This window comes from Lagopus leucura, unplaced genomic scaffold (assembly GCF_019238085.1).
Source record: "Lagopus leucura isolate 7727_CA_CO unplaced genomic scaffold, USGS_WTPT01 Super-Scaffold_739, whole genome shotgun sequence".
NCBI lineage: Eukaryota > Metazoa > Chordata > Aves > Galliformes > Phasianidae > Lagopus > Lagopus leucura.
In genome coordinates this window covers 11,690,635-11,708,636 of record NW_024962255.1, presented here as the reverse complement: position 1 = coordinate 11,708,636, position 18,002 = coordinate 11,690,635, and the positions used below count along the sequence as shown (strand labels likewise).

General features: G+C 41.9%; 1 protein-coding gene across 5 annotated transcripts in view; it reads left to right on the top strand.

Annotated features, from left to right (window-relative positions):
• Positions 1-18,002, top strand: part of ZMIZ1 (zinc finger MIZ-type containing 1) — a 322,545-nt gene that overhangs the window by 258,920 nt on the left and 45,623 nt on the right. For all 5 annotated transcript variants that reach the window (XM_042862784.1, XM_042862787.1, XM_042862785.1 and 2 more), the window contains one exon: positions 12,719-12,863. In XM_042862784.1, the coding sequence (XP_042718718.1) occupies positions 12,719-12,863 (145 nt within the window). The remainder of the gene's footprint in view (positions 1-12,718; positions 12,864-18,002) is intronic.

Sequence of the window (18,002 nt, the reverse complement as noted above, 5' to 3'; positions counted from 1 at the left end):
TTTCGGAACCCTGATCTTTTACTCTCATTTCTATTGTTTTGGACCCACTGGTTTAGTCACTTTCCTACATTATGTGTTAGTACATATAACAGAAGTTAACAGTTATGATTGCATGGGCTAATACAGAAGTAATTGTGAATGTATAAAGTAAAAATTAGCACAGAATCATTAAGGTTGTAGAAGACTACTTAAGTCATCTAGACCAACTCAGCCTATCACCAGTGTGTCCACTAACCACATCCCTCAGTGCTACATGCTGTGTTTTCTTTTACAAACTTAAAGTATCGTGGTTTAGTGAAAGGTTCAGATAGAAAGTCTGTGAATTTAAGGCATTCAGTCTTCTTGCTACAAAACCTATTGACGGGTTTTCCCACCAACTTCATCAGGAGCAGGAGTTGATCCAAAACCACTTGCGCCAAGAGCAGACAGTTTTATTTACCATCAGCAGGAACAGCATCTTACTGTGCGCATTCTGGTGGTATTTGGTGTTCTAATGTCCGATTTGAATCCTTTGATCCAGATGTTCTGGGAACATAAAGCAGATATAGTTGCTATTTAAATAGGATGTTTGTTCAGTGCTGGTGCAAACTGCTGCTTTTCTGCAGGCTGCAAAACAGAAACGTTGTCCTTGTGAGAAGCTCTGCAGAATTAGCAGAGTCTGACAGCTGGGGAATCCTATTCTCTTGCTGTACCCCAATCCCCTCTCCTCCTTGCTAGGCTCACTTCTGTTTCGGCTTCCAAAGATGAAAATCTTACCCCTTAATGTCTTGTGGGTATTTCCTTCTTAGGTAAACAACATTTTTGGTAGGCTCTGTTGATTCTGTCAGGTTGTATTCTAGTCATTTTCCCAGAAAAAAAAAAAAACCCAGCAACAAGTCACATACAATTTGTCCAAAATGTTCAAAATGCTTTCCAGTTTGTGTTACTAATGCTGTGTAGAGTTGTCTAAGTATTCAGATTATATTTTAGAAGAATAATTGTTTCGCATTGCTCTACTGCTTCAAGCAGTTTTCAAGCTTTAGGAAATTGTCCCTGTAACCTGGATCCTTGTGTCATTAGCACTGTCTGGTTTTCTCTGCCATCCTCCTCCTGAGATGTTGGAAGCGAGACTGTCCGAGAGCTGCTGGCTCTGCCTGCTACAGCCTGCACACAGCAGTGCGTGATATGATTTCACACAATGCCCCGCTAATGCCCTCGTCAGCAGCTTCTGAGGGAAGAGCTGCACTGGAAAATACAATAGCAGTCCTCTGCAAGCCATAGGGAGTGCATGGACCAGAGCTAAATTTGGAAAGCTAAAGCTTATTTCATGCAAGATTATTAGAATTATTTGGGTTTCAAAGCGCGTGCTCACACACATGCATATATTGAGGGCCAGCCTTTCCTCGTGACTCTGCTGGATCTGAGTGCAGTCATTATTTATAGACAGCAGGAGCAGTGATGGCATTATCTTGTAGCTCTCTGGTCCTGAAATTACAGCACTTCTGTGTGGGGAGAGGGGACCGGGTGCCCTTCATGGGAGTTTAGGCGATTTGCTCACCCGCAAATGTCTCTGTGATGAGATGCTCACAAATAATCCTTTCCCTCTTCCTCATTTTTTGCATTTTCAAACAGAGAAAAGAAAGGTACTAAAAGATCAGTGTGGTTGTGATTTGCACTGCCTTCTTTCCTGAGTGCGTGGAGGAAGCAACTAGCTGTGTTCATGTTTTCATCTGATCTATAGGTAACCCATTTCTATTCATGTAAAAACATAAACATCCCCCTGAGGACAAAGAAATAGCAATTTCTAATCTGTTCATATGAAGGTTCTAGACAAATGCAGCCTCCTGTTGCAAGCCACTGTGCCTGCAGTGCTGCTAGCATGACTGGGGCACACAGGAGCACAGCAAAGCTGCAGCCCCTAGCCATGCAGGTGCAGAACAGCCACCTGCCCCTGCCTCTGTGCAGTGCCCAAGCCAGCTGGAAAAAAAGAGCATAAAGACAACAGCATAAAGTCTGGAGGAAAAAAAAAGAAAAAAAAAGAAAAAAAAAAAAAAAGTCCACTGATCTCCCTGGTCTGGTTCACAGGGTGGTCATGCAGACAGATGCTCCAGCACAGCTGGGTGTGTGCCAGCACGGCAGGGCATGGCACATGGTGGGGATGGGTACCTGCAGGCAGAACTGCTGCTGCTAAGCACTTTGTGTCTTGAAAATACAATCAAAATAATCTGAAGATCAAGGTAGCTTTATTTAGGCCTTGAATCCCATTTTATGCCAACTTTGGTTCTAATTATAATGGAACATCAATGAGTTTTCCTTTATTGGTAATAAAATAAATGTGGTGCATGTTGTATCTTAAAGGAAATCAGAATGCCTTAATGAGAGCTTCCATTGCTCAGTCTGCTCCTTTAATACAACTGTATACGAGTTGAGAAACAGAAGAAATGAATTTAGCAAGTGATGTTGCGTATTTTATATTGTACTGTTGTTGCAGTATCAGTGAAAATCCAAGACTCTAAGGAATGCAAGGTTTGTAGGGAGAGGCAATATCTGTTGTTTGACCAAATAAAGCAGTCAGACGAAACAAACTTTCAGGGTGCACAACTCTTCTTTTGCTCCAGATAGTAACCAGGTTCCCAGTGCTGCTTGGAACAATTTAACTTCATTGCGTTAATTAAACGTTAATTCATTAGGCAGTTCTCAAAGGAAGGTGATGAGTACCGGAGGAGAAGAGCAGGTTGCTAGCAAAGGGAAGGTGGCAGGCTGAGTGGGGTTGATGGGATACAGAGAGAAAAACAGAAGCAGTAATGCTTTTAGAAAACCAAAGCATTAGTTAGGGAGTGAGGTGGGAAACACTGCCTGTTTGAACCTGCAGTACTTGCATGCATTGCTCTGCTCTGTGCTGTTAGAACAGAAATAGTCAAGTTGAAAAATCTTGTCGGCTCAGTTTCTTTTTGTTAATATCCTTAACTGTTTCCACGTTCAGCGCAGGCAGATTGTTCTATATGTAGTTGCAATTGTTTTTTTCCGAAAGGAAAACAAGAGGATATGCCCAGAGTGCTTTGAGCTTATTTCTGCTTAAACACAAAAGTTTGGATAAGGCAAAAAATGGTCCTCCCACCCCCAACTTTGCAAACTAACTTTTTTTTTTTTTGCTGTAATGCTTGAAGAAAGGCAAAGACTGTATTAAGGTAATCAAACAAAAGCAAAAAGTCCTGAGGACACCTGATAAAACATTCTTTTCTCATCAAAAAAAAAAAAAAAAAAGAAAGAAAATGATGTAAAATAAATGTTAGGAGCGAAACTGCAAAACCAAGAAGTAAAACTTCCTAAAATAGCATTTGGTCCTTCTTAGAAGTTCTAGCTATGCAATGTTAACTTTGGAAACATGTTTCTGCTATAAATTTTGGTTATGTGTTTTTTTGTGGGTTTTTTTTTTTTTTCCTCCTTGAAAGCCTCTCCAGATGTTCTGCAGTTGTTGCCTGCAAATGTTCCATGGCAGGCATGAGAATGCCGCCACAGAGCAGGAGCCCCTTGATGTGGCAGTGGTGATTTTTCCTTCCTGCAAAGGGAAGGTGTGTGATCTGCTCTGCTCTAGGCCTCGTTCAGCCACAGGCAGTGTGACCTTCAGCACATGTACTCAGAGTAAAACTTCCTCTTCAAAACTTAGCCAGCAATCCATGGATCTGGATGGCCACTTCAGTAGCCTCTGCAGGAGCTCCCCACTCTGTTACCATAACGTTAAGTATTTTTTAATTTTCTTGCATTTTAGAGTAGAAATAAGTACAAGGCAGATATGAAGTCTTTTCAGATGCAAGCTCTTTGAAATTCCTGTCCTCACAATCACAGAGTCATTGGACTATAGAAGTCTTAAAAAGTCATTAGTGCCATTCTCTGTTGGCTGAAGAGCCCCCAGTGCCATCCTCACTGCTTCTTTTTCTGACCTGTTCTCAGCATCTCCACTCATGCAGGTTCCTCAGCTTACCGTTTTCTCATGAGGAGAATGGTCTTGGTACACAACCAATGTCTTTGCTATGTCTTCATAGTTTATTATTTTCTGGCTTTTATGCTGCTGATACAGATACTGGGGTATTACTCTTGAAAATGGAATACTGCTCTCAATCTGCCCTCTTCTTAAATAGCTAAATAAATAAACCCACTCCGTGCAGTCTTTTCTTCATGGTTAATTTAATAGCTTCTTCCTACTCATTCTCTGCCCATTCAATGGGTTTATAATGTTGTTGAGGAGAGAGAAACAGCTGGGCACTTCTTGAACTGCGCATCCACTCATGCAACTGAGTTCCTTCAACTCCACCTGGGAAAGTTCTTGCCTGCAGAGGCTTTTCTCACTCTGTTGTGCAGATATGCAGTGCCATGCTTTGTACTTGTCTCTGTTGAGCACTGTTTCAGAATACTTCTCCAACTTGTCAAGATCATTTTAACTGTAAACTTCTGAAGTAAACCAATGTTTCTGTGCAGCTTGTGCCATCTGTAAGTTGACCTGAACATGTTATTTCCCTTTATCCATGGATCCTTTTTTCCATCATGGATGTCTGTAAATGACGCACTCAGTCATTTTAGAGCCAGAACAGAGTACTGCAGAAACCTATCTGATTACGCTCGGGTTTATTACTGCCATTGGCTTGATATTTCTGTAAGTTTATGTTTCCAGCCATTTTCTATTGTGTTAAGCTAGACCTTATTTCCTCTATCTGTTTGCAAAAAAGTCATGTAGAGAAGCGCTGAAGCCTCAGTAACATCAAAATAATATTCACTCTGCACTCAAGATCCTTTGTTTGCTAGTAAAAAGAAAGTATAGGAATGTGATGTGATTTGTTTCTGACCAATCCATTTCCTTTTTTACTCATTTTTCACTATTCTCTTAGTTGTTTTGAATCATTTTGCTTTTTTTTTTCCTAATAAGATACTGGGTCTTTAATTTTGCAGTTCTTCCTTCTGCTTTTTTGAAGATAATCACTAGATTTTGCCTTTTCTAGTCTTTTCATCGTTGTACTGTCTGTGCATGGATTCCCTGTGTTGAATCTCTGGTCAAATACCTCTGGTGTTTTTTGTAGCATTTTTTATTGTTAGGCCTGCTGTTAGTTAGCTCAGAAGTTGTTTACAGTAGTGATCAGAGAGCTCAAAAAGGTTTAAGGGGAAGTGAGCCTCTCACCTATGGGTCACCAGTTTGAATCTACCCAAAGATGAGCTGCCATGAGTCATTTCCATTTTTCAGATGCTTGTGTTATGTGTGAAATCTGTTGATGACTGAAACTGGCATTACACAATAAAAGCACACAGCATTTATGAAAGACACTGTTGTTTGAAATCGAGGCAGTGAAACTAACAATTGGATGAGTAAGAAAACGAACAGTCTAATGCTATTTGAGTGCATTTCTTTTGGAAAGTCAAATTCAGGAGCTCACAGTTCCCATGCTTGTGGTCTTTCACTGGCTTTGTCTTCTCTTTATAATGGTTCGTGTTTTCAGATGTAGCAACATGGGTACTGCTAAGTCTAAATGAGATGCTTATGTATTTTATCTGGATCTATGCAGTGTGTTTAGTGCTTGCCAAATTGAGCCATTGTGCTATGTTTTGTAATGTATTACTTCAAAGTTAATGTAGTGAATCTGGTAAGATACTCTGCCAAGTTTTGGCAAGTATAGAAGGAAATTGGGAAATCCCAGTTCCACTGAAGTCATGGGGTAAGGATAGCAGTATTCAAATCTGTGTCTCCAGCATGTCCTCTTCCAATTGGCAAGAGCTTTTGGGAAGGCCTGTATATATGTGTGTGTGTATGTTGTGTGTATAAGTCTGAAGAGGTATTTATGAAGAGCTGAAAATATGCCAAGGCAAGCTGGACCCATAGTCCAGACAAGACGAGTACCTTGTGTTTTTCTCTTGCAGCAGCCTGGAGAGCTCATGCTTGATAATGCTCAGGTTTTATTAGGGTTTTATTCAATAATGCCTATGTTAGTTAACTCGATAGTGCATTTAGTTTAATTAGGCATTCCCCATGTTATCTGTTGTGCTACAAACCTTCATGATGTTTGTTTTTTCATTCATAACAATACATAACTACATTATAGATCGATCCCACCAGGGCAAAGCTGGGTATTTCTGCAGGACACAAATGTGGCTTTGGTAACAGAGGAAACATTGGTGATAAAGGACATGACTTTATATTGGTGGTGAAAGCCAGTATCCTACCCTGTTCTGCAGCACTGGATGATTGCTGTTGACTCTGTGTTTATGTTGGGCTTAGCAGGGGGGCAGCTCATGCCTCCCCACACCACAGTGCCTGCCTATTCTGTGGGGGAATTCATTTCTACACAGTTCCCTGTGCCCTTTTTACAGAATGTGTCCATTCAAAGGTGCTACTAAAGTCACAGATCTCCTCACCGCTCTGCTCAACACAGTTCTGTGTTGGTATTGTGCAACTTCAGATCAAATTGGTCTGTTTAATCCAATCTACTTGCCACAACTGTTCCAGCTGATTCTGCCTGATGGAGAGCATCAGGAAGGCAGATCCTTCCTGAAGGATCCTTCAGAAGGAAGGTTCCTGGAGCTGCTCCAGGAAGGTAGGCAGCAGGGCATGAGCCCCCTGGGATGGGACAGGAGCAGAATGGGGAGCAGGCCTGGTGCTGTGCTGCAGGTGGTGCTGGCAGCCAGGACTGTGAGAGATGGGTGCCCGGCTCCTGCTGCACAACCACAGGCAGGCTGAGCTGCCAGGCTGCTGAAAAATTGACACTTCTGCTTTGTAATTGGGTTGTATGCATTTCTTTTGTGCTTTTGGCATTGGGGCGGATACAGAGTAGAAGACTGTGTAATGACGGGGGTAGGGCTTGTCTGTCAGTGGGTCAGGACATGCAGGGGTACTCGGCATTGCTGAGAGGTAGGGAGAACACCCATGCTCCGAGCTGCTTTTAATCGCTAATTACATCCTCCCTCCTCCATAGCCTTGCTTTCCTGCCCTGTCTGACTCAGAGAGGTTAGTCAGCCATTGCCTGGCTCTGCTGACGTGCCTCAGGAGGAGAGCTGCAGGAAAAGCAGTCCTGGCCGCAGCTGGCAATGAGCAGTTTCTCCTCTGTCTCTCCATTTCCCTGCTCCTTACAAGTGAAAATGGCTTTTAGAACAAGAGAAAAACAGAAGTTTTCTGTTTCCCAAAACTCTGAACAAAGATTCTGTCCTTTTAAGGCAAATAGAGTTATTTCTGTAATAATGCAGCACTTGGAGCGTTAACTAGTTCACATATTTTATATTTATTTTCCAAACACTGTGCATTCTGCATTATCCTGTGTGAAAAGAATGACATTCTTAAATAACTAAGATGATAATTATTTTCACTCCTTTCCTTCTTTCCTTGTCACTGTTTCCCTTCCTGCCCCATCACATTATTTCACAGGATGATTTATAAACACTGTATTCAGATTGTGGTTCATGCAGCAAAGAATATGAAGCCATCGGTAACTCTGTATTCCCTTTACATGGAATTCTCCATACAAAACATATAAATCTGGTCCTATGAACAATATAAAATTAAGGGATAGAATCTAGGGGGGAAGATTTTTAAAAAACTGGATTTTCTTACAGATGCTGTAGAAATGTTTCAGCCAAATGCATTTCATTCTGAGATACAGCAGCAAGCCAGAGAGATGGTGCCGAATAGATAGTTCTCCAAATCAGACTCATCCTTTTTTTCCTAATATTTTCATTGCAGTGGGTAAGAGATACGGGTCTGCCAGCCTGCCTATTGAACTATCTGCTGCAGCTTAACTGCAGCAAGAAAACGGTAATCCTATTGTGCTCCTACAGCAGTCTCCTGGGAAGCAGAAGGCATTGAAATTACTGAGCTGTTGTCCTATCCCCTCCTCACCTGTCTTTGTAGCTGTAAATATAGTGTCTGCCTGTAAATAACAGTTTGCTGCATCTTTAAGCACATTCCCTAACAAGAGGCAGTGATTTACTGAGGTGATAAGCTGTAACTAATACTAGGGTATCATAATAGGTAAATAGATTAACACCATGCTTCTCTGTATTTTGCTTTCTAGGGAGCCCACTGGCTCATTCGCTCCTAGATGCTTACTGCAGCACTTTGCGATGCGCTGAGTTAAATCAGTCAGCTACAGGATTGTAGCTATTGACGGTGGTGTGTATACAGCTAATGAAATGCATTAGGGAATCTATCGGGTAGCATTGATTGCTTAGCCTGTTTGCCTTTCCTTTTCTGTTCCCCTACCCAAAAAGGATTCTAATGGACTATACCCAATATTCAATGCCAGGGCTATAAACTACTCTCCACGACACGCCATCATCATTCATCATGTAATTGTTGCTTTGTGAATGCAAGTACACTGGCAGCCTTTGTCACTGAGAAGTAAGGAAACGTGCAGGCAGCCTGGGTGGGAGGCATGGTTTCCCTCCCCTCCAAAGCCTGGCCGATGGGAGCACCTTGTCAAGTGTGTGCTGGAGAGGTCTGCTTTGTCTCCAAGTGACAGGTCTTCGGCTCCAAAGGGCCCTAGCAAAAGATGAGCAATGTTGGGCGGTGTTGCCAGCCCGAATAACGGTGCTGCGCATCTTGTGATATTTGGCACATTCCTAAGCACCTGGCTCCTGGAGGCAGGGGATTAAATAACGATTGCTTCCTTTCTCTTTGAAGAAAAGCTTAGCTCTGCGGTTGCAAAGAAATGGTTGAAATGTCATTCAAGTAGAAGGGAAAAAGATCTTCTGCCTTCCACCATTTTCCATCCCTGGGCTCTCAGTGCACACATCGCAGTGTTACTCTGTGATTTTTCAGTGAAAGCACTAAGAAATACCGAAGGCACCCAGAAGGCCAAAGCGTGGCCAGCTGTGGTATGTGGGGTATTGTCAGTGTGGTGGGGAGAGCTCAGCCTACACTGCATGGAGGCACTAGCACCTCCCTTCTCTGGAGACAGGCAAAACAACAAGCTGACTGTGGGGAGCTGAACGCCTAGAAACGGTTTCTTAAATTCTTTTTCTTGCTTCCTTTAGAAACCTCGTTGGCAAGTTGAGATTGGAATCTCTCTCATTTTTAAATCTCTGTTTTTCTCCGTTTCACAAGTGCAAAACCAGAGGCTGCTTATTTCTGTGTTGGGTCCCTAACACAGTCGTTCCTAGCAAATCGGTATTGATTTATTCCTATGAAAATGCATCAACGTTTGAAGTAAAATGCAATCCCATTAAGAATGATACAGGTTTTCCAAATGGAGAAAAGTAGGTCAAATATTGCACCAATCAGCTCAGAGCATGTCCCTTTAAGCAAAATAAATGTGTGAATACACTTAAACTGTCAGCACGTCATTTGATTGCCATTATTATGCATCTTTTGGCATGAGCTGGCAAAGCCCTCTGCGTCTGCACGTTGGCTGAAAATGTCAGTTCTGGGGAATTAACCAGGCTATGCTCTGCATTTGTTTGTGTGCAGGGGAGCGAGGGGGTGCACGCTTAAAGGATTTTTGTTTCCTCCTTGCAACAGTTGACTTCAACTTAGGCAGGAGAGCTGGGTTATTATATGCAAGGGACATTGTAGCAGTGCAGCACAGGAACACGATTTAAATCTGATCATTAAAGTGCCGCAGTGAGAGGCTGTGAGAGACGGTGTGGATGGTCCATCTGCAAAATCTGTGCTCCTGTTGCAAGAAGGAGGGGCAGAGGGGGGAGAAAAAGCAGCTGCTTGGCTGTGCTGTGAGAGGGAGAGACTGACTGTTGGCACCATCTGTAGCTGTCCTTTGTGCTTGCTGCTTTATCTGTTCATTATAGTACGATACTGAATTTCTCGTGCTTTGAGTGTAAATGAGTTGAGATGTGCCCAATACTGTCAGCATAAAAAGCAGTAACTAAGTACACTAAAGATGAATAGTGTAATCTGTAAATTCATTTTGAGTTTGTTTCATCTGACTTGAATAGCAGAGGAAGTAATGTTCTCCAGAAGGCAGCTGTACCAGATGTGAGGTGCACACTCCCCCTACACACCAAGCACGCAGCAGCTCATGGCAGTGTGGGGAGGGCAGCAGGCTCCTGTCTGGCTGGGGCAGCGTGATGCTGGTGGACTGGGAGCTCTGGGCAGGGTCTGCTTTCTTTGCTGCACAAACACCAATGTCAGGAGGAGAGCGATTATCCTACGTGGTACATGAGTCGAGATGTCCCCAGGGAGAAAGGTTAAACCTCTCAGTAATGAGTGCTGTGATAGGGATGAGTAAATGTGTTACGTTCTATACCCGCAGTATCCTGGTTTCTGAAAACAGGAGTCTTCTCCAGATAACTTGTAGAATGTAACTGTCTGGCTTATCTTGAGGGCTTCTTTGTTCTTTGACAGTTCACATTTCACCTTTATAAATGTGTGTGTTAGATATTAGTAATATTAATAACTCATTAAGATCTTCCCTTATCTCCACCTCACCAAAGCAATGCTATCTCACTGGCATATTCCTTTTCCAAGGGTTACTCTGCTTTTTTCCAAAGCAGGTATGGCTTTTGTTTGCAGATTCATGTCCTCAGCCCCATTAGGTTGCTTCTTTTTATCTTGTTTGTCAAGTGCCTACGTGTACGGAAGGAGCAATGCTCTGTTTGCATCAAAGCCGTGTGTAAGATGGGCGATTTCCATTTGACGCTGCAGTAATTGCACTCGGCGTGGTGATGCTCAGGGGATGCTCATCCCCTGTTGCTCCGACATGGCTGCACTGCTGTGCAGCAGCATGGTGCTTGCCTGCAATGCTCCAGTGGCCGTGGTGTGGGTAGCAGCTGTGCCACGCTGTGACCGTGTCGCTGGGCAGCTGGAAAAGGGGAGCGTGTTAGTAGTGGTAGGGCAGGGATGAAAGGTGAGTGTAATGTGATCAGATGCTTGTTGACAGATTCCTTGGCTAGTAGAGAAGCAGCTTAGGCTGACACTCATTGCTGGAGCATTTCACACCACTCGGGGGAACACTCTGGAGGCTGCATGCTAGGCTAACCATTTTGGAGTGCCTGTATTTGGTTACATAAAGGAGCGGTGTCCCCTTCCTGTCAAAGCAGAGCTCTAAAATGCCTCCCTGAACACCACTGCTGACCTTCCATTTGATAAATGCAAGGAATTTATTGCATCGCCTTTGTCCAAATGTGTGATTAATTCACAGGAATAGTCTGGCTTAAAATACTTTTCCTGTATGGCCATTAAGCTTGAGAAATTCCAATTGTTTTGCCAACTGAAAAATCATATTTGTGGGCGTTCTTGGCAAAACAAGTTCTTTTTTTCCCCTGCAAATATGACTTCACAATTAGTCCCTTTGGAATTTGCTCTATTAAATGTTGGTTAACAGGACCTCTGCAACAGAAAGGTGGCTGCTGCTTGGGGTTCTGTTACTGGGCTAGGGGATATCCATTAGAAAACGATAAGAATTGAAACTAAAAGCCTCAATTTTGGAGAATTCTGCTCTTGCTCTTTTAAAGTGGTAAGCCTGAAGTTACATGTAGAGCTCTCCTGCTTAAAGCTGCTATGGCAGTTTGCTTTTTAAGCAGCCTCCTGGTTCTCACCTGCCTGCACAATCTGTTGATTTGTTCCATTCATACCACCTTAGGAAAGCACTTAGTTTAAAAAAATATACAAGCACAAAGCATGTTATTGTGATGAGGTTTATGCAAAGCACACTTTAAAGGATGAAAATCCTCAAGCGCTTCCACGTGGAAATGCTTCTTCAGCTGCAGAACAGAGTTCAGTTCATGTGCATCTCATTGGTGGAGCCCTTTGCCATGCTGTACCCTGGGAATGTCTTGCCCAACGGAGCCACTCCTGCTGCTGGCACTGTGGCAGCTCTGTGGTTCAGCCATGCCACTGGTGGTTGTTTGCAAAGCCGTGTCTCGTCACAGCCAGATCCAACTCACAGTCACTTTCTCAAGCTCTGGTTACTCCAGATTACATCGGTTTTGTAAGAGGGGCTGGTCTTCTCTGTCTGTGGGTGCTTAAGGAAAAGGCCACATTTTCAGAGATAATGAACCCTTTCATGTCTTCTGAGGGAGTTGCAAGCTTTTAGTCTCTCTAGGAAATATCTGCCTGTCATCATTCATAAGCATGATGTTCCTGTAAGCACTGAAGCACCGTCATTGCCCAGAAGATTAGTCACATAATGGAGATAAGCACTTAGGGGTTATGCTGGTTCAAATGCAGATGGAAGTACCTAACTTCTGTATACCTTACCCGCATTAGTGCGGCTCTATTCTCATGTTTATCTACTCAGGACTGGTAGCTAATGGCAGTTTTGGAAATTCCAGCACATGGGTTCCTCTTCATGCCTCTCCAATTAAGCTTTAGCACAAAAATAGCCAAACAGAAAAGAGATCTTGTTATCCACTGCTCCCCTCTGTGAATGATGTCTTCTGCATGTTTTTGTTACGTTTCTATTAGTGTGAAACGAATTCTTCAGTGCCTTTTTTCACCCACAACAGCTACCCCGTGTCCTTGCGCCTCATCCACTTATCTCTTTGTTGCTCAGCTCAGACAAATTCTCTCGTGCCTCCTGGGCTGTGCAGACTGTTTGCAACTTGTGTAAAAACATTATAATGATAGCGTAGTGCAATTACAGACTCAATTTGATAGGATAACAATGTGAGTGGTGGTTCGTGGACGAACTTTTCACTCCTGGGGCTTGTCTGTTCAGTTTGTGGCTCTTGTTATAGCAGCTTGCATCTGCACTCAGCTGTACCGGTTATTCTGATGTGCACTTACTGTCATTTTGTTCTGATTGCACAGCACTGCTCTCGTCGTGGTGTGAGGAGCTGGGACGGCTTTTGCTGCTTCGCCACCAGAAAAGCCGGCAGAACGATCCTCCAGGGAAGCTCCCAATGCAACCCCCCATGAACTCTATGAGCTCCATGAAACCCACCCTCTCTCATAGGTGAGTCTCAGCCCAGCCTGTAGGAGTGCAGTTGTGTAAGATAATCTGTTTTTTAACTGAGATGCTTATTACCGTTGACAGACGTGGCTACAGCTTTGTGCTGTGAACAGCATTAGAGACATCAGGGGATGTATAATGACAGCATGCACTAAATAAATGCAGTTTTTGTTTTTGCCATTACCCAGTGCATAGAGAAATAATGCTTCCATCTTGAAATCTGTGCTCAGGTCACGTGGGCTCACTTTGAAACTTGAAGTTGTGCCCAAAGGATAAACTTCCACAACATATCTCTCACCAAGCACTTTCCTACTCTTTATTTAAATAAAGTTGGTTTTCTTGAGGTTGAAAACATTTCATCGATGTTCCATTTTGTACACTGCATTAGAAATGTCATGCTAAATTGAAGCAATTGTGTAGTGGGAGCATCCAGAGGTATGAGAATGTCTTGTACCACCTTAAATCAGGTGAAGATCACAAAGTAGTTGATATAGAGAAAATGTGAGCACTAAATGAAGCTAGAAGAGACTGAAGATATGAGCCTTTGATTACCAATTTGTACAGAAAAACAGGATTTGTACTTCTTGCCTGTGGAGCCTGAGTCAAGGCAAAAGCTGAACAGTAAATGTACACAGGGTTAAACACTGATGTCATGCTTTATGTTTCTGTGAGGCTTTTTTCAAGGCTTATTTTCCCATAGCGTCACATTAAAGAAATCACACTAGTATAAATTGTTTTTTTGTGCAGGGCACTATTGTTAGTAAGGAATTATAACAGTGTAGATGAAGCTAGATTCTTCATACCCATATACTGCAGAAGCATAACGTGTCTTGAACTTTCATGGTAGAATAGAACGTAGGGGTTTGATTCATCTTTATAGCAGTGTATTCGCATAACAGAATTTGTTTGGAAACCACTTTTTTCTGCTCCTGTATGTTGTACTTATGGAAGAACTGTGGGACCTCTATGCCTTTTATTATAGTTCTTGAGAATAGTGTTCATTTTAAACATAATACAATATCACTGAGTTTTTGGAGCATCTGGACTGCCTCTTTTTTCAGTTGATTGCATAATAATGAATTGTAAACATAGAATCATAGAATGGCTTGGGTTGTAAGGGACCTTAAAGCCCATCTAATTCCAGCCTCTGGCTGTGGGCAGAATTGCCACCCACCAGACCAGGTGCCCAAGGTGCCATCCAACCTGACCTTGAACGTCTCCAAGGATGAGGCACCCACAGCTTCTCTGGGCAGCTGTGCCAGCACTTCATCATCCTCTGGGTGAAAATTTTTTCCCTATTATCTAATCTAAATTTCTCCTCTTTTAGTTTAGCAGTTTAGTAGTTTTCCCACTTGGCCTATCACCATCTGCCTATGTTAAAAGTTGGTCTCTCTCTTGTTAATAAGCTTCCCTTAGGTAAAAGCCATGGTGAGATCTCCCTGGAGCTTTCTCTTATCCAAGCTGAACAAGTCCAGCTCCCTTAGCCTTTCTTCATAAGAGAAGTGCTCCAGCCCTCAGAGCATCTCCATGCCCGTCCCCTTAACCTGCTCCAAGAGGTCCACATCTTCCTTGTGCTAGAGGCCCCAGGCCTGGATGCAGTAATTTAAAAAAAAAAAAAAAAAAAAAAAAAAAGAAAGAAAGAAAGAAAAAAACCAACCAAACTATAATGAATAAAACAAAAAACCTAGGAAAATTTCTGTATTGAAACAACTTAGTTTTTGCACCTTGCAAAAAGCTTTGCAGAATTCAACATGAAATTTAGTAGTCATTCTGCACAGAAACATGTGATGCAGTGTGTAAAGCGTATGCACATTCTTACACGTAGTTTTGTAGTTTTCAGATTCCTGATTCTCATCTGATGATTTAGCCTGAGTTGCCCTAAAGTCTATAAAGCAAAGATGAAACCTCTGTCGTACCTCACAGAGGCTGTATAATATATAACTAGATAAGATAGACACAATTATTTTTTCCTTCATGACAGTTCTACCCCAGTACTCTGTCACTTGAAATATTCTCTCCTGCTAAAACTTAAAGTGACATTTCTGGCAAGACCAACTTACCCAGTATTCTACCCGATAGTAGGACATCCTGTCCACTATCAAGCAATCCCTGTAAGTTTCTCCTGAGTAATGCCCTTGAAATGTTTTACTAAAGAAGACGCTGTGAGTCAGTTTTAAATTACTGCTGTTTACCTATGAGATATCCCTCTAGAAACATCAATTCTGTGGCATAAGTTCTTATCTACAGTAACTGCTGCAGCATCTTAAGGATTTGAAATACCAGCCAGCCATGGAGCATCACTGCTTCATTGTGTACTGTTCTCTCATCTATAGTTTAGCCATAACATGACTGTGCAAAATATCTCAGGTGGTACATTACAACAAGACATCTTGTCACTTTCCAACTTCGTTTTCCAGCTGAAAATGTTTATTTTCCATGTATGATGGGTCTGCGTGACAGTAATAAAGCATGGAGGAGGGAAGAAGTGGGTTTTCTCTTTGTTAAATAGAAGATGAAAAGCAGTTAAACATAATCCTAGCGATAAAGCTGTTGATGAGGCAAAATTTGTATTTGTGTTAGATTACATTTGGCTACGGAGCTTAGTATTAGAGTTAAATGCAATCTCTAATTCAACAGGTTTTTGTGTGAATCAAACAAATTAAAAAACAACATCACAAAAAGAAAACCAACAACTAAGCCTGTTTTGCATTCTCTACAAGTAATTAACGTAGTCAGCTACTTTAATTTGTGAAGAACTAGATATGAAATTAGAATAGCCAAGAGTGTATTCAGAAACCTTGCATATCTTAACAAAGTAATATAGGATGGATGACGACTGCTTAACATCACCAGACAAAAAAAGAAATTTCCCCTGTCATCAGACTACCGTTGAGTAGCCAGCACAAGGTTTTCTTTGTCATTGCTTTAATGAGTGACATAATTACTCAAAACTGTTCAGACTCTCAATTCCCATTGCACATGATGCTACAGAATTACAGCTGTATAGTCTCTAAGTTGTAACAGGCCTCAGCTATTTTAAATAAATTCTGACTGAAGAACACATCAAATGAGGGTTTGTATTTAAGTAACTGTGAGCACATATGTTGGAAAGAATTCAGGTCTAGCCTATTGTTGGGGGTAGCTTCTTATTTTGAGAAAGCAAATTGAGTTGTGAGAGAAAACTGAGGTAGATCAAGGACTGTGGTGGCAATATTATTGAGCAGAACATTAGCCATGTAAAGATTTGCACACGTGCAAAAAATGCTTTCAGGGTAGAGATTGCCTTGTGCTGATTTATTTATAAAGTAAGGGGATCAAGTGGTAAATAACTATGCAAGTTGTGTATAGAACAAAAATTCAATGATATACCTGCTTTGTAAAGTGGGATGGTTGGTTTGGCTGCAAAATTGTGCGCTTTAGGGACAGAGTGAGCACTGGGTTCTCCAAAAAAAAAAAAAAAAAAAAAAACCCTCATTTTTTGTTGTTTTTTTTTATGTCTGTGCAGTGTGATAATACTAAGCTCAGAACTGAAGTTGAGATACATAGATTTTCTTTTTAGATTTTTTTTTTTTTTTTTTACTGATCTACATGGGTAAATTTGACTCAGGTACCGAAGGACCAGTATGAGACCTATCCGCCTCCTTAATCCTGTGTAATTTCTAAATTAAGCCCTACTTAAAGGATTTATGGGGGACTTAAGGAGAGTCTTTGGGCTGGCCTTTTGCAGAGGAGTGAAATTTCATGCTTAGTGTAACTTCTTTGTGTTGTAGTTTCCAGTCTGACATAATGTCTATAACAACAGACAAATACTTCTCAAAGAGACTGATTTATGCCTTTAGAGATGCTTTAAGATCTTTGGCAAATGCTACAATGTAAGTACAAATTACCATCATAATAACACCTTGCTTTGCTTTGAAGAAGTCGCTACTTAACACTTTGCTGCATTATGTGGTAAATCTCAATAATCGTGGATCAAATTGAATCTTGGTGACAGTGGGCACCATTTTCATCCCCCTCAGTGAGATTTGCACCTGATCAGAACCACCAGTCTGAGGTGGTTCTGAGCCACACAGGCACATGGGGATTGTTTGTTTCTTGGCTAGCTTGTGGTAAAGCTCCTGTTGTCAATGAACACCTGAGGATATGCAGCTAGAATGTGGTCCTGAGTGTTCTTCAGGTTCCTGATGTCTTCTCTCTAGTTTCAAGTGTTGGTTTTCTGTATTCATTGGCAGCTGTCCTGCAGTTGGTGAGCAAATTACAGTGATGTCTGCATAGAGCAGTCAAGGTTGATGAGAATTATGAAGATAGAGTTATTTTTAACAGAAATGACTTAATGCCAAAGGTTTTGATAAAACTAAACAGTGGGTCGAATTTACTAGTAATTCAATATTACAATACATGTTTATTATCATTATTGTTCTATGTTCAGGCAATTCCCACAAATACATTTTATTGGTTGGAATTGCTTTACAGGGGTGCTTTATTTTAGTTAGTTTTGTCCCTTTATTTTTCACCTAAAGCTTAACTAACATCTGAACTTACATTGCTAGGAGCTTTTGGAAGAGATTGATGATCCTGTGTCTGAACTTCTACTGGGTGATTAGGACCATCCCTTACATGGTTTGTTATGGATGAGGAGCAAGCTGGTACCAGCATTGTCAACGTTTTCTGCAGAGGTTGCTGCCTTTTCAATTTGGCCTTCGCAGGCTGTTTTGGCTGATTGTAGTAGTTGCTTGTAGGATGTCCAGATGAGGGAAATCCAGTGAAAAGTCAGGTGCTGGGTATACAATGCACCTGTTATGAAAACAAGTGTGTTGTGCTGCTTCCATACATCAGGGCAGAGCTGAGGATCATAGAATCATTAGAGTTGAAAAAGAGCACTAAGATCTAGTCCAGCTGTCAACTCCTGCCCCCCTGCCCACATCCCTCAGTGCCACCTCACCGCAGTTCTTCTCCACTATGGACAATGACTCTACCACCCCCTGCTGAGCTTCTGCCAGTGCATCTGAGAAGAAATTTTTCATAATATCCAACCTGAGATCGCATGATTATTGCATGTGGCTGTGGTATGCAGGTACAGTCTTTGTAAAATAATTTAAAAGTGTTAAGGTGAAATTAAGATTGTTTCAAAGACTTTTCTTC